Source organism: Macrobrachium nipponense, chromosome 11 (genome assembly GCF_015104395.2).
Source record: "Macrobrachium nipponense isolate FS-2020 chromosome 11, ASM1510439v2, whole genome shotgun sequence".
Lineage (NCBI taxonomy): Eukaryota > Metazoa > Arthropoda > Malacostraca > Decapoda > Palaemonidae > Macrobrachium > Macrobrachium nipponense.
The window spans coordinates 50,110,907-50,126,817 of NC_061087.1; the positions used below are offsets into that span (position 1 = coordinate 50,110,907).

General features: G+C 38.1%; 1 protein-coding gene across 5 annotated transcripts in view; it reads right to left on the bottom strand.

The window, feature by feature from the left end:
• LOC135205792 (inositol polyphosphate 5-phosphatase E-like) overlaps positions 1-15,911 on the bottom strand; it is a 633,907-nt gene that overhangs the window by 354,285 nt on the left and 263,711 nt on the right. For 4 of the 5 annotated variants that reach the window (XM_064236969.1, XM_064236954.1, XM_064236937.1 and 1 more), the window contains exon 3: positions 3,569-3,631. The exons of the other annotated variant lie outside the window; for it this stretch is intronic. In XM_064236969.1, coding sequence (XP_064093039.1) covers positions 3,569-3,631 — 63 coding nt within the window. The remainder of the gene's footprint in view (positions 1-3,568; positions 3,632-15,911) is intronic. 5 annotated transcript variants of the gene reach the window in all.

The following is a 15,911-nucleotide window of genomic DNA, read 5'->3' on the forward strand; positions in this document are numbered from 1 at the left end:
CTCTCCTCTGGGTTGAGAGGGCCTGGGCGTCATCCTGCCACCAAAGCTTGTACATAGAATATTTGGTTCCGGATTGTTTTATGGACTGGACTGTACATATTCTGGAAATGTGATATTACCTAGAATACCCTGTCAATTGTATAATATCTTCAGGCTATTACTAATTCTAAGTCATAGTTTAAGTCTTAGCATAAGTAGTAAGTAAGTTTAAGCTTAAATGAATCTATTGTAAATATTAAGTGAGTAAATTTAAGCTAAAATGAACCCCAGGTTTCATTAACTCCTTCCTTATAAGAATACTTAGTATCTAGTAGGCTTGGATAGGCATTCTCTGGTAACTTTTCACTGGCGAACACAGGTCGAACCCAGAAAAGGGATTTTAACAAAGGAAAAATCTATTTCTGGGGGAAAGACCTGTGTCGCCCGGTGAACCCAGCCCTTCTAATTAAGTTCTCCACCCTTCCATCAATCCAAGCCAGAATGTTTCACAATCCAGGATTGCAGATGGCGCTCAGGTCGGGTAGTAGTAGCAGCAGCGAGGGAGAGGTAGTAGCCACTGCGACAGCTCTCCCCATGAGAGGGATTTTGGAAAGGAAACCTCTAATTAGCAGAAGGCCTGTGAATAGTGGCTTCCACTTGCCTTGTACTTTACACCCGACGCCCTTAGGGTGCTCGCGCGAGGGTAGTAACCTCAGCATACCATGCTAGCTTTTTTCTCTGGTATATTTAGAACCTATTTATACTAGAAAAGTGAGCAGCAGGATCCTTTTCACCGGGCGACACAGGTCTTTCCCCAGAAATGGATTTTTCCTTCGTCAAAATCCCTTTATTTGTAAAACTGGAGGAAATAGGTCAAAATGTTTCATTAAGGCAGATACAAATTGGGCTATATTCATCAATTAATTTAAGTACCTAACTTATTTTTGTTCGAATGTTCCATTGCAATATGAATGAGGGAGTGTCCTTATTATTTTTAGAAGTGAATTTTACTTATTTTCTTCGGTCTTATGACCCTGAGCTGAGAGAACTGTGTCCACTTTAGTTTTTGAATTGGAACTTTTGATAATATTTTTGTTGGTTTACAACAGAATTTTGCACCTTTGCTATAATCTGGTGGCATAGCATAGTCTCGTAGTAGTGACATATTGTTTTATGTTTGGTTTTCTTGTAGGTTCCTTAGGTTTCTGTGAAACTATTTCGGATGAATAATTTTCTGAAGGGTCTTCACTATTGGTAGTATAAACAATGTGTTGCTTAAAAATGAAGAAAATTTTTTAAAGTTTTTCATATCAATTTAGAGAAAATAAAGTACCTAGCAATACCAACAATGGTTTCTTGTCTAATAGGACCAAGCATAGGTGTTGTCAATTTGCCTTGAGCAGAATGTGGTATCCTTCAGACCACTCTTCTCTTCTAGAGGCAGGACAATCTAGTACATACCATGAATCCAAGTCTTTAAATACTTCTATAGAACAAGATTTCAAAAGCAATCAGTTTTACACTTCACAGATGGTTCACATACTAAAGAAGTCTGAACATAATTCATTTTCTGTGCATCAAGAACAGTAGATGTGCCTCAAAAGTGCTTCCCTTGGGAGCCTTGTTGATCAAAATCTAAATCAATAGAGTGAAGGCATTCAACTCCACATGAGAAAATGATCCATCAACAAAAGTACAAGACAAAACACTTCAAAGCCATCTAACCAGCTAATAATTCTAAAATAGGCATGGTTTATTCTTAAGAAGACAAGTCTTTACCTGACAAAATATCAAAGAAAAAATATTCCCTTGCATAACATAAGAAGTGCAACCATAAGTGTCCTAAGGAGCAACAGCAAAGAGAAATACGCTGTATTTTGACAAGATGGGCACAAAATGATCAACCATTGAAACTCGTATCTCTAACTGAGAGAATACATTTCCCTTACACTAGAGGCATCCAGTTTCAAAGAATACTGTTTCTTAATACAAAAATAAGTGTTATACCTATAGAGAACAAATTTATCGATAACACTTCCTGCTTTTGCCTTGTTCTATTCAAATGTCAATGTCAATATACAGAAAAGCTTTCATAAAATCTGCCAGAACTATAAATCTACCTGTTCTACAGTACAACAATAAGGTTTAAGGTTAGTTGAATACAGATTATGGTGACAGCACTTCCCAGTGTTGTTGCCACTCCCACAAAAGTGTCTGTGAAGACCAAGTCTGCAGAAAGGCAACCCCCAAATTTGATAACTAGCTTGTTGCAAGAGAGATCATGGAAATGGGAGTGATAGAGGCATGATGGAAGGAAGGCCTAGGAAAAGAGGGAGAGACAGCATCCAAGAAGACATGAGAGACAACGGAATGGACAAGAGGACTCAGGATAGAAACATCTCGGAAAAGCTTAATAAAACAAGTGACCCCGAACAGGGATTAAGTCCAGAAGAATGAAAGGCCTTCTTAGATTTTAATAGAGATATGCTCATCAGCTTTAACTACAGGCCTGTGAGGCATTCAGATGTGTCCTACAACTGTTTCCTCTATAGGCACAATGCTTCCTAGAGCCTCTACGCGACTTAGACACTTTCTTATAAGCCTCAGCAATGCTTTAATTTTCTATTTTGGCATATAACCTCTCTGTCATAGCCAAAACACATTTTACAGTTCATAGTAACTGGAAGAAATAAGTCCTTCCTCTAACATAATTCAATATTACTGTATAATTACTATCCTTATAGCATACAGAAGCATGATCGCACAACATATGAAAGAGAAAAAGGGGTTAGTAGAGGAGCAAAGCAAATATCATCGCAGTGCAATGCCTATATTGGTAAAACTGAGAGGTCTTATATCTGGGCTGCCTAAAAACACATAATCACAAGTGGAAACCATTTAACATTGCTGCTATAAATTATGGAATTTTGAATAAAATCTGTTCTTGAGCAGAATATAAAATTTTCTCAAGAAAATATTAAAATTTTTGTCAACTGACTTACATACATCCTATAACACACCACAGGATTTTCTTAACAAAGCTCTTTCTAATTTATCCATAATCGTTTACGTAGCCGTCTTATAAAATTGTGTTGCTTTAATTCTGATGAGCTATCGTTAATCTTCTCAACAAACTTACCTTTCTTTTTTCTTAAACAACATGGTTATTTTACTATTTTCTATTTTAACACACACTCAATTATCTGAGACTGATACTGCAGTTGGAATGCCAAAATACATAACTAAGCGACACAACAGATAACAAAGTATATATGTATATTTTTCTTTACAAGGTTAGTCTGGCAGCAGGCAAGAGCTTTCAGTTTATGTACATGCCTTTTGTTTACTTATTAAAACTAATTGGATAAGTTTTTCATCATCAAGGCACTCATTTAATTGAATAAGTGGTAAGTAGGTAGATTCAGTGCAAAGTCAAAAACTGGTGAACACCTGTTTACTTCAGGAGGTGGGTAGATTCAGTGCAGTTAGAAAATGGTGAACACCTGTTTACTTCAGGAGACTGAGTGTGGGCTTTATAATTTCTACAGTTTGGTGCAGATAGCAGAATAAGTAAACCAGAATACATTACCTCCTTTACAGAAGCAGAAGCAGTTAATGACTTTGAAGTCTTGTAGTTACTTTCACTGGACTTCTAAGCATAGAAATAAATGTTTTACAATACTGTATTACCATGTTCTATTACACCTACATAAAATTATAGCATAAAGTCTCCATAAGTAGTGATTTGCTCCTAATCAACATTTTAAATTTAATTTGACATAAGAGAAAAAAATGCAACAACAAAGAGTAGTAATACATGAGTTTGCAAACTACAATTCAAAATGGTTTCACGTTCAATAGATACAATCCTACAGTTACATATCTTCCTTGAAATCTATCTATATATGTAAATGTACAACCATGTGATGAGTTTCAAATTTTAGATAAAATGAAGTGGAGTGCCCAGACCTTGGAATGGAATAGTACTTATAACATTTAGGCCAAAGGTCAAGTGCTGGGATTATGAAAAGGTTTTGTAGGTGTAACTGGAGGAAAACCTTGCAGTTGCACTATGAAACAGAGGGTGGAAAATAAGATGGAAGTAATGAAATATGAATGGAGGTACAGTAAAAGGAATGAAAGGGTTGCAGCTAGGGACTGAAGCTGCAAAATCCTTAAGTAATGCCTACAGTGCACCACACGGAGCTCTGATGGTACAACCCCCATATGGGAATGTCCAGACCTTCCACCACCAGGGTCATTTATTTCACCTAATTTTTGCATATATAATACTTAATGAGAAAGTTACGCCGACAGTTTCCTGAATACCAATTGGAATGACTGTAGGAGAGCATCCCTTTAAAATAAGATATACAGTGGACCCCATGTATTCGCGTTCTCCGGATTCGCAGACTCACACATTCGCGGATTTCTCTCGTGAACGTTTCCCTGCATTATTCGCGGAAATTTTGCATATTCACAGTATTTTTCTAAGAAATATTCACAATTTCCTGTTTATTTTTATCAATTTCATCATACAATGCACTTTTTGTGGTAAAACTTTTAAAAAACCAAGTAACAAAATTTTTAGTAGGTTTTTCTTGAGTTTTAACTAACAAAATAGGCTGTTTTCAGCATTTTTATAGGGGTTCCAACTATTTGCGGGTTCTAACTATTCATGGGGGGTCTGGTACGCATCCCCTGCGAATCCGGGGGACCACTGTACATTCATATCTATATATAATATAATATATATCTATATATATATAATATATAGATATATATATATTATATATATACATATATATTATTTTTTAACATGTGCACAACAGACATACTTTCAAAGTGTATTCACTCCTTTTGTTATGGAGGAGTTATGGAGTTCCATTTGATAACGTCTGTGTGTGTGAGAGAGAGAGAGAGAGAGAGAGAGAGAGAGAGAGAGAGAGAGAGAGAGAGAGAGAGAGAGAGAGGGTGTAATTGCTGTATGGATAGTTAACGACTGTTAGTGAGTTCTGGCTGGGTTGTCTGCTGGTAGAGATCAGAGTTCTGTGTTTTTTTGAGTCAGTCTTTGGTGAGAGCTGGTGATAGTCAGTAGTGTCGGGAGCAGTATATCGAAGGCATTGAAAGTCGGTTAAGTTTTTTGTGTGTATTTGATTTGTTGTTTGCTTGTTGTTAAGTTAATGTTTTTTTTTTTTTGCTTTGGAGTTGTTGTGCCTGTGCTGTTGTCTTTGTTGTTATTCTTTGGTGTTGTTAGTGGGTGTGTATGTTGCCTTTTGTGCTGTTGCTTTTTTTTGTGTTGGTTGTGTTGTTTGTGCAGTGGTCTTGGGTTGTGATTGTTCCTTTTTTGTTGTTGTGTTGTTGAGTTGTGGTTGTGTTCCTTTTTTTGTTGCTGTGTTGGGTTGTGGTGTCGTGGTTCTTGGTTGTTGTTGTTGGTGTTGTTGTTGTTGATGTTGTTGTTGTTGGTTTGTTGTTGTTGGTGTCCCAGTGACCTTAACCAGCGGACAGCACAGGATAGCCCGGAGTATCTGGAGTGTTGGTAAGTATGTGTGTTTTGTGTTGTTTTTGTTTTGTTTGTTTTTTTTTAGCTATAGGTCAATTGTCCTGCATGTATTTTGTTGTGTAAAGAAGAAAGTGTGACTGGGGTGGGTTGGGTAGCTGGAGTAATTAGGTTAATGTGGGGAGGGTTTTGCAACTTGTTTTTTTCTAGCTTGTGATCCCGCCACATTGTGAGGTATGGAAAGTAGTTTAGCAAATGCCTTGACTGACTGACTGACTGATGGTAATTTTTCTGGCAGCACAACAACTGTCACTGAGGCCAAACACCAAGCACTTCTGTAAAATTATATTGAACTATAAAACAATAAATATAATTATCAAAATTATACCTCTCCAATGGGCTACAATGAAAATATATCAAATTCATACATTAATTATTCAGATCTTAAGTAAAAGAACTGCTTCTACAAGAAATTTGGATACATGTACCACTATTACTGCATATCCCCTCCCCTCCAAGAATTGTATGTTGACAGAGAGAACCTAGAGTCCTCATCATGACTACTAGAGAGAAAGCAACACTGAAGATCCCAAATATGGGCATTTGATCGCCAAATGCTTTATTTTGGAGGGGGATCAAACAATCTCCTAAACATGGCTATCAGCCATTACAAAACTGTGTAAAATATGTGTACCAGATGATTTATTGCCAAAAAAAACTCTTTCCACCTACAAAGCATGTAGTGTACTTCCATGGTGCTCTTGAATTAATGATCTCTCTCACTAGAGGTAATTCCACAACTACTTGCTTTGCCAGCTTTTCAGTTCCCATATCATCAAACACATTAATGTTCTTGAATCCCCCCAAAATTCATTACAGCTTCCCTACATTAATGAATGCTGTGACAGTGCTGAAAGTTATGGGAGTGGCTCAATAAAAATATCCTGTGCTTATACATAGAACACTTTTTGCATGAAAAATATAAAATTAACATGGTATATCCAGTGGTTCTTTTCTCTTGAGTAGCTGGAACACATTTCATCTAATATCAAATTTGATGCTTAATTATGGACATTCCTCTTCCATTAAAAACTGAACAATAAGTACAGTCAAATGTCAGTTTTTGTACGCCTCTCTTTTCGTACGCTTTGGTTTCCATATACTTTTTCCTATGAAATTTTATCTCAGTTATTGTACGTTTCCTTGGTTTTCGTACACTTGGAAACATTTCATCCGGGGCCCACCGTGTGAATGGGCCCTGTATCGAATGCCCAAACAAAGCGTCTCTTCTTCTTTCATAATCCATTCTGCTTCTGTGTTCGATGTTTTTGTGCTTTTCTGTTTGAGTGCAACTGCTAAATATGCCATCATGGGTCAAAGAAAGTTTCAAGTGCTAGCCTTTCTGTAAAAAAAGGCAAAAAACTCTAGAATTTAAAAAACAACTCGCAACAAAGTGTTGGAGGAAGTTACATGCCAATCTCAGTGAGAAAATGCCTACATGTGTTGTTAGTGAATTTAAGGCCATCAGAGGCTGGTTTGAAAACTTCAGAAAACAAATGGGCATACATAATATGCCTACTTCAGGGATTAAGGACATGTTTGCAAAGTGGAATGATGTGAAAAATTTTGTGGAGAATTGTCATCCCAACAAAGAAGGTGTAATCCGTGTCTCAATCATGTTTAATGACAATGCAGTGTTCCCCTTTAAGCAAATTTTACAGATGCCAAAAACAAATGTCTCTGGACAATTGTGCGACAGGGGTCCAGTAACTCTCAAGCTGGTCCTAGCGCCAGTAAAACACAAAGAGGGGAAGTAACCTCAGATAGTGCCAGTAAAAAGCAAGAGAAGTAACCGCAGATAGTTTCTTGATACCTGAAGACCTTCTAGAGGAGATTTCCCTTCCAAACAATAACTTCTCCTCCATCTCCCCCCCTCTCCTTCTTCCATACGCTAACAAGTGTTTTCAATAAGGGTAAGGGAGCGCCTGCAGATTCGTCGGGCACGAGTACTTTCTGCTAGAGCATCGGCGGACGAATACAAACAAGATGGCGGCCGTTTGTTTTGGCGCTAGTTTTGAAAACATGTGTAGTGTTGGAAAACACGAAAACCTAAAAAAACGGTAATGGGGGACCCTATTGGGAACCGGGGTTTTTGGGTGGGGGGAGAACACACAAGTTTTGGTTAAAAGTAAATGAAAACGGTAAGGGGGGACCGATTGGGAAACCGGGGTTTTTTGGGTGGGGAGAGAGGCAGATGACGACAATGAAAAAGGAAAACCACGAAACCCTAGCAGACGGAACACGTGGCCAACTAAACTGTAGCAGCTCCCGGAGCCTGTGGCCAACTAAACTGTAGCAGCTCCTCCCCATACTCATTTTAGGTGGCCACGTTTATGTCTACTAATTAATCGGTTCATCTCCCTAAAACTGTCCCCCTCTATCAACATTCGTAAACCGAACATATGGGCTATTAGCCTAATAGAATGTTCATGTATGAATGCGTACATGGCCAAACTGAACTGATCGTAACCAAACGAACCAACCTAACCAAACTTAGGACCCTAACACTGTTTTCGTTGGCCTAGCAGACGAAACCCGTTGCCAAGTAAACTGTAGGAGCTCACGTACCAACAGAAATGTAGGAGGTCCCGTCCCCCGTTGTGTTAGGCTAACCAAACGACGGCAATGAACACTAAAAACCACGAAACCCTAGCAAACGAAACCAGTGGCCAACTAAACTGTATGAGCTCCCGTTTCAACTAAACTGTAGGAGCTCCTGTTCCAACTAAACTGTAGGAGCTCCAGTGATCGTAACCAAACGAACCAACCTAACCAAACTTAGGCCGCGTGCCGTTACCTGGCCGGGGGCGAACCCCCCAGTAATAGTATATTAAGTGTTGCTACCTAACCAAAGGAACCAACCTTAACCATAGTTAGTCTCCACGTCCCTTTACCTGGCCGGGGGGCTTCGCCCCCCTGGACCCCCCAGTATAGTATATTAATGATTCTACCTAACCAAGGAACCAACCTAAACCATGAGTTACGTCCTTACCTGGCCGGGGGGCTTCGCCCCCTGGACCCCCCGATAGATATTAACAGTGGATTGCTACCTAACCAAAAGGAAACCGACCTCAAACCAAAACTAAAGTTCCTGCATGTCCTTACCTGGGCCGGGGGGCGGGCCCCATGTGTAGTAAAGTTAATCAATTATAAATATCTAACCAATATAACTGGTCCATACATATGGCTGGCACCCGTATATCCTTACTGATAACTAAACAAAATGAATATTTCCGAGAATATTGGTTGTAAAGTCAAGGCCACGTTGTTTGCTCGAACACATGGACTGCGTTTCGAAACACGTGACTTCTAGCGAACGTGAATGTTTCGGATGTGTTGAGCGTGCCTGACTTCAGCATAGCGGAAATAAACAATGGCTCTGCCTTAATTTTGGACAAAATAATTTAAAAATAACGCATTTACATTTGATAACGGCTGTGGTTGACCCCCTACTCTGCATTCGTAGACCGAACATAACCCAAGCAAAGGTTTTTGCAGATGCATAGAATGAACGTACCTAACTAAAAATGACCGTAACGAAACGAACCCACCTAAGCCAAGTTAGAACGGGTGGACTAACACTGTTTTCGTTGGCCTACTTAGAAAAAAAATAAAGATAATTGAATCGAGCAAGCTCGTATGATCTAAAAAAAAAAAAAAAAAAAAAAAAGTATAAAACCGGACTTACCTTTGTTGGGTTGGAAATCGGGGAGTCGAAATCGGAAATCGGCAGACAAGTCGGACGGGTAGAACTAAAGCTGGAAATCGGAATCGTCAGACAATTCGGACGGTTCGAACCTTCCTCTCTTCGGAGCTGGCTGGAGTGATTTTGGCGGGATCGGGCTGGATGAAATTGGGGGGAGAAACACTCGTGTTTTCAACGGATCCGTTTGGGTGGAGCAATCTATCAATGATTGTTGCGTTTCAGTGGAATTAGACCGCATTTTAACGGGTGTTGAAACTACTCTATTTAATGGATATGCACGTTTAACTAATTCTAAAAATGCTTTAAAAGGACAATCTACATTTGAAAGGTAACGCTTCTTAATGCAATACATGGAAAAATATGAACTATATAATGTTTTTACTGTACCACTTCTAGGCAAAACATTTTGTTTCAAGACCCGCCATGTGGATTCTATTGTGTTTGTGTGTATGCGTTTATCATCGGGATCAACAAAATGTAGTGAATGATTTACATTAAGATGTGTTTTGAAATGCTGACTTAACGTGTGGTAGGATTTCCAACAATCTGAAATTACGGTTGACTCTGGATGAATGTTTTCAATTAAAATTGGGAGGAGTGTTTCTACAGATCTATCGGGAACAACTTGAAAGAATGTGTCCTTTGTTTCGCGATCAATCCCACCAAGGACCCAACAACCATCGACACGTCTACCTTTATGGAATTTTCTCTTCCCAAATTTGGATTCGTCAATTTCCACGATGTGTCCTGGCCCCCTGATTTTCCGGTTGTCCTGCACCAAAATCTCAATACAAACTTCCCGGCAGAAATTGTACCAATCGACTATGGTATGCTTGATCAGGGCGAATGTGCCTTCATCACACTTATCACACTGACCGCTGAAATCGCCAATAAGGCCACTTTTCATTAAAAATATTAACAATGACCTTTCGTCATCACATAATTGCATTAAATGAATTAAAGAGACCGGATTGACCGCAGCAAACTGTTCGTGAGTGGGATAGCGCGAGGTCGCGGGAGGGCACGAGGACGAAGCCATGTCGGGAAGGACAGCAAGAAGCGACTGGGAAGGTCGCATGGCTTCTTGGGTCGGGCTCGGGGTCGCGCATCGGGGCACATGAGGTCGTCAGCTGTTCGTCAGCTGTTTTGTCGGTCAGCTGTTTTGGATGGAACTACTTACCTTGGCGGAGGGATTGGCGGCCCGGACAGAAGGGGTTACGAGGCCTGCCCAACGAATATGCAGACTACTCAGGGTAAGAGTGATGAAGTTGTGTTCATTTATTCATTTCATTAGTCATTTATATTTATTTCTCATTGTTTTCTGTATGTAAAACTGTGTTTAATCCCTATAAAATGTATTTTTAAAAAATATTTTTGGGGGTCTGGGATGCATTAATTGTATTTACATCATATTCCTTATGGGCATTGTCTCAGTTTTCGTATGTTTCGGATTTCATGGGAGGTTCTGGAACAGATTATGCACGAAAACTGAAGTTCCATTGTATATCTCTTCAGTAGCTGGAACACATTTAGTCTACCATCAAATTTGATGCTTCATTAAGGACATTCGTTTTCCATTAAAAACTTAACTATGTATAAGTACCGTATATACAGGCAGTCCCAGGGTTACGACGGGGGTTCCGTTCTTGAGACGCGTCGTAACCCGAAAATCGTCGAAAGCCAGAACATTGTCAAAAATCCTAAGAAAACTTTACTTTTAATGCTTTGGGTGCATTGAAAACTATGTAAACTGCATTCTTATTGCATTTTTCATCAAAAAACCTTCAAATATTGATTATTTTGCATTTTTGGTGTCATATTTCATCTGCCACATCAGTGTTGTAGGCGTTGTAACCCTGGAACGTGTCGTAACCCTGTAAATAATTTGTGATGAATATACGTAATTGAAAAGCGCCTTAACCTCGGAACGTCGTAAACTGAGACCGTCGTAACCCGGGGACCGCCTGTACTCACATCACACGCGATCTCGCATATCATGCGACCCCCAAATTTTCACGCTCAAAAAATTATATTATCACATATATCTCACGTATCATTAGAGTTAAATTTACAGACCAAATTTAACAATAGGCTAACATCTTTTCTCCTCTTTATCTATTCCATTTTTTAGTTAGGCTAACCCCTTTTCCTCCATCTCTTAATCTATCCCATCTCCTAGTTAAGTTTAAAAAAGTAAAAGAGAATCCGATAAAAACAGCCTTTCTGCTTGCATTTCAACCATCGTGCAATAGTAAAAATTACCATATTTATATTACAAATGATGTTAACGAGAATAGGACTTATATACTTTTACATTACAGGTAGTAGTCGACTTACTACTGCAATTGGTTATGAACAACCAGTCATAAATCGATTTGGACGTAAGAATATTATACTAGCGTAGCCTACACTAGGGTAATCAGTACCATCTTTACATATAGGGTAGCCTAGCCTACACTACACAGCATACTTTATACATATATGGTATACTAATTATTAATTTCAGCTAATTCTCGAGGTTCAATGCACATTGGCTTATGATGATTCAGTACAAAGAGAAATTGAATATCATTCAACAAGTTAGCCTGTTTTGCTGTGAACAAACAACCAATCCGATAAAAGCAGCCTTTTTGCTTGCATTTCAACCATCGTACGATAGTAAAAAATTACCATATTTATGTTACAAATGATATTACCGAGAATAGGACTGATATATTTTTACATTACAGGTAGTAGTAGACTTACTACCGCAATTGGTTATGAACAACCAGTCATAAATCGATTTGGACATAAGAATATTATACTAGCGTAGCCTACACTAGGGTAATCAGTACCATCTTTACATATAGGGTAGCCTAACCTACACTACACAGCATACTTTATACATATATGGTATACTAATTATTAATTTCAGCTAATTCTCTAGGTTCAATGCACATTAGCTTATGATGATTCAGTACAAAGAGAAATTGTATAACATTTACCAAGTTAGCCTCGCCTATACGATGATGATGATATCGTGGTACATATAATGTATACAGGCAGTCCCCAGGTTACGACGGGTTTGGGTTACGACGTTCCGAGGTTAAGGCGCTTCTCAATTATATTCATCAGCCATTATTTCCAGGGTTACGACGCATGTTTCAGGGTTGCGACGCTTACAATGCTCATCTGGCAGATGAAATATGACACCAAAAATGCAAAATAATCAATATTTGAAGTTTGTTTTTATGAAAAATGCAATAAGAATGCAGTTTACAAAGTTTTCATTGCACCCAAAGCATTAAAAGTAAGGTTTTCTTAGGATTTTTGACAATGTTCAGGCTTACGACGATTTTCGGCTTACGGCGCGTCTCAAGAACGGAACCCCCCGTTGTAACCTGGGGCTGCCTGTAATGTATACTACATATACGTTATAATTTAGTAATTTATTAATAAAAGCCAATTTTGGAGTTTCAATGCATTCGAATGACTATGACATATCAGTGGGGAAAAAAGAAAGAAAAAAAAAAAAAAAAAACTACACGAATCGGGACCCAGATTCGGACCAACATCTGCATACCTAGTTGAGTGATGTCTGGTTGCTGACGCTATGTATATTTATGAAATAAATACACAATGAATATGCATCTTTTCTGATTCTTTTAAAAAGTTATACATTACAGTATCCAATAATATTGTATGTAGGAGGCAGTCCCCGGGTTACGACGGTCTCTGCTTACGACGTTCCGAGGTTACAACGCTTTTCAATGATATTCATCAGACATTATTTCCAGGGTTACAATGCATGTTCCAGGGTTACGACGCATGTTCCAGGGTTACAACGCCTACAACTCTCATCTGGCAGATGAAATATGATACCAAAAATACAAAATAATCAATATTTGAAGGTTTTTTTGATGAAAAATGCCATAAGAATGTAGTTTACATAGTTTTAAATGCACCCAAAGAATTAAAAGTAAGGTTTTCTTAGGATTTTTGACGATGTTCCGGCTTACGATGATTTTCGGCTTACGATGCGTCTCAAGAACGGAACCCCCGTCGTAATCCGGGGACTGCCTGTATTCTCATATTGCTGTATCATAAAAGACTAACAAAGAGGTCAGTGTTTTGGTTTGGAAATCAGCTGATGGCAAATACGAGTTTATTTCTCCGTATTTAACTCAATTTGGAGTGAATTGCATTTCTTCTAGCTAGCGTAAAATGAGACAAAGTAATTTCTCATTATATGACGTGTTTTTAAGTCGAAATATGAATTTAAATCGTCTTGTTAACTAAAATATTTTTTTCGTTAACAGATTGCATTGTGGGCATGTTTATTGTGTAAAAATATTACGTGACTTTATTTGCTATTTTCACTGCATTTCATCATAGTATGAACTTTACCGTTACGTTACTTATCTTTTACCAGCGTGAAAACAACAGTAAAATGTGTTCTTTCAAGACCTGAAGTTTTGATTAAAATCACTTTCTCTCAATTTTATCTACGGGTGTGTTTGATGGCATAAGTTTACTGGAGTTATATCCTTGTTGCCGATGCACGATAATAGTATTATAGCCTTACTCGCTATGGATAAAAGAGTGGCAAGGGCATATACTGCTAAATTTAATCTGTAAGTTTAGCTGAAGTTGAGGAAAGAATGTTGATACGCTAATGACTATTATCATGCATTGGCAACGTGGATGAAACTTTCGCAAACTTCAGTATAGTACCTTCAAACTTGACCGAAAACAAAATTTGAGAGAAACGTGTTTTAATCAAAACTATTGGGCATGAAAAGAACACATTTTACTGCTTTCACTCCAATAAAAGATAAATACATAAAGCTTGTAGTATTCCGATGAGATAAAGTGAAAATATCAAACAGAATGTTGATTTTTGTTTACGCAATAAACATGCCCTCAGTGCCATCTACTAACGAAAAAAATAACTAAATTTCATTCAAAAACGATACGTTTTCAAGTGGTATTTCCACTTGAAAACACTTTGTATATCGTAAAATAACCTTGTCTTATATAAATAGAGTATCCTGAGATTCATTTGTGCTAACTAGAGGCAAGAAAGTCACTCTGATTTAAGCTCAACACAGCAAAACAAACTTACTTCGCAACCGCCCTCAGCTGATTTCCAAAACATAACATTCATTGCTATGTTTGTATTTTATAATAGTACAGTGGTCCGCCCGTATTCGCGGGGGATGCGTACCAGACCCCCCCGTGAATAGTTAGAATCCGCGAATGTTTGGAACCCCTATAAAAATGCTAAAAACAGCCTATTTTGTTAATTACAACTCAAGAAAAACCCACTAAAAATTTTCCTACATGGTTTTTTTAATAGTTTTATCACAAAAAGTGCATTTTATGATGAAATCCATGAAAAAAAACCAGGAATTTGTGGATATTTATCATAGAAAAATACCGCGAATGCGTGAATTTTCCGCGAATAATGCAGGGAAACGTTCCCGAGAGAAATCCGCGAATGTGTGAGTCCGCGAATCTGGAGAACGCGAATACAGGGGGTCCACTGTAATATGAAAATACATATAACACAGTGGACCCCCTGTATTCACGTTCTCCTGATTCGCGGATTTCTCTCGGGAACGTTTCCCCGCATTATTTGCGGAAAATTCACACATTCGCGGTATTTTTCTATGAGAAATATCCACAAATTCCTGGTTTTTCTTATGAATTTCATCATAAAATGCACTTTTTGTGATAAAACTACTAAAAAAACCAAGTATTAAAATTTTTAGTGGGGTTTGCTTGAGTTTTAACTAACAAAATAGGCTGTTTTTAGCATTTTTATAAGGGTTCCATACATTCGCGGGTTCTAACTATTCACGGAGGGGTCTGGTACATATCCCTGCAAATACAGGGGGACCACTGTAAAATTATTGGATGCAGTGAAGTAAAACAAAACTTTTTAAAATATCCATGGAAAAGATGCATATCTATTATGTTTGCATTTTATCATATGATACTAATATATGATTATTACATACTCAAATTTTATATCTCATATAAGATGCGACCCCCTTAAAATTAACTCCAAAATTAGGGCTTCAAAAGTTGCATGATACATGAGTATATACGGTAATATAAACTCAAAATCCAAATTCGTCTCACCTCTACTTCAACCATAACTTTATTCACTCTAAGGAAATATACCTGCCAAACTCTACAAGAAGTTTCAAGGGTGGAGTTACTGGAATCTTAAAACAATCTATAACATTTCAATTAGTTTACAACTACCTTACTCTAAAACCTGCCTAGTGTTGTTGACACTCCCAGACATCTGTCTGTGAAGACCTAATCAGCAGAAAGGCAAGAGTCAAATTTGAAGAATAACATGTTGCAAGAGATCATGGAAATGGGAGTAACAGGGGCATGAAGGAAGAATGGCCAAAAGAACAAAAGATGGAGAGATGGCATTTAAAAAGACACAAGAGACAAAGGAATACAAAAAAAGGCCTCAGGAAAGAAACATCTGGGAGAGGATCATTGAAAAACAGTGACCCCAAACTGGGATAAAGCAGATAAGAATAAAAAGCCTTGTTGATCTGATGTGCTCATCAGCTTAAACACAGGTCTATGAGGCATTCAAACTTTGTCCTACCACCTTTTCCTCTATAGGGTCAATGCTACCTAGAGCCTCTTCATGACTTA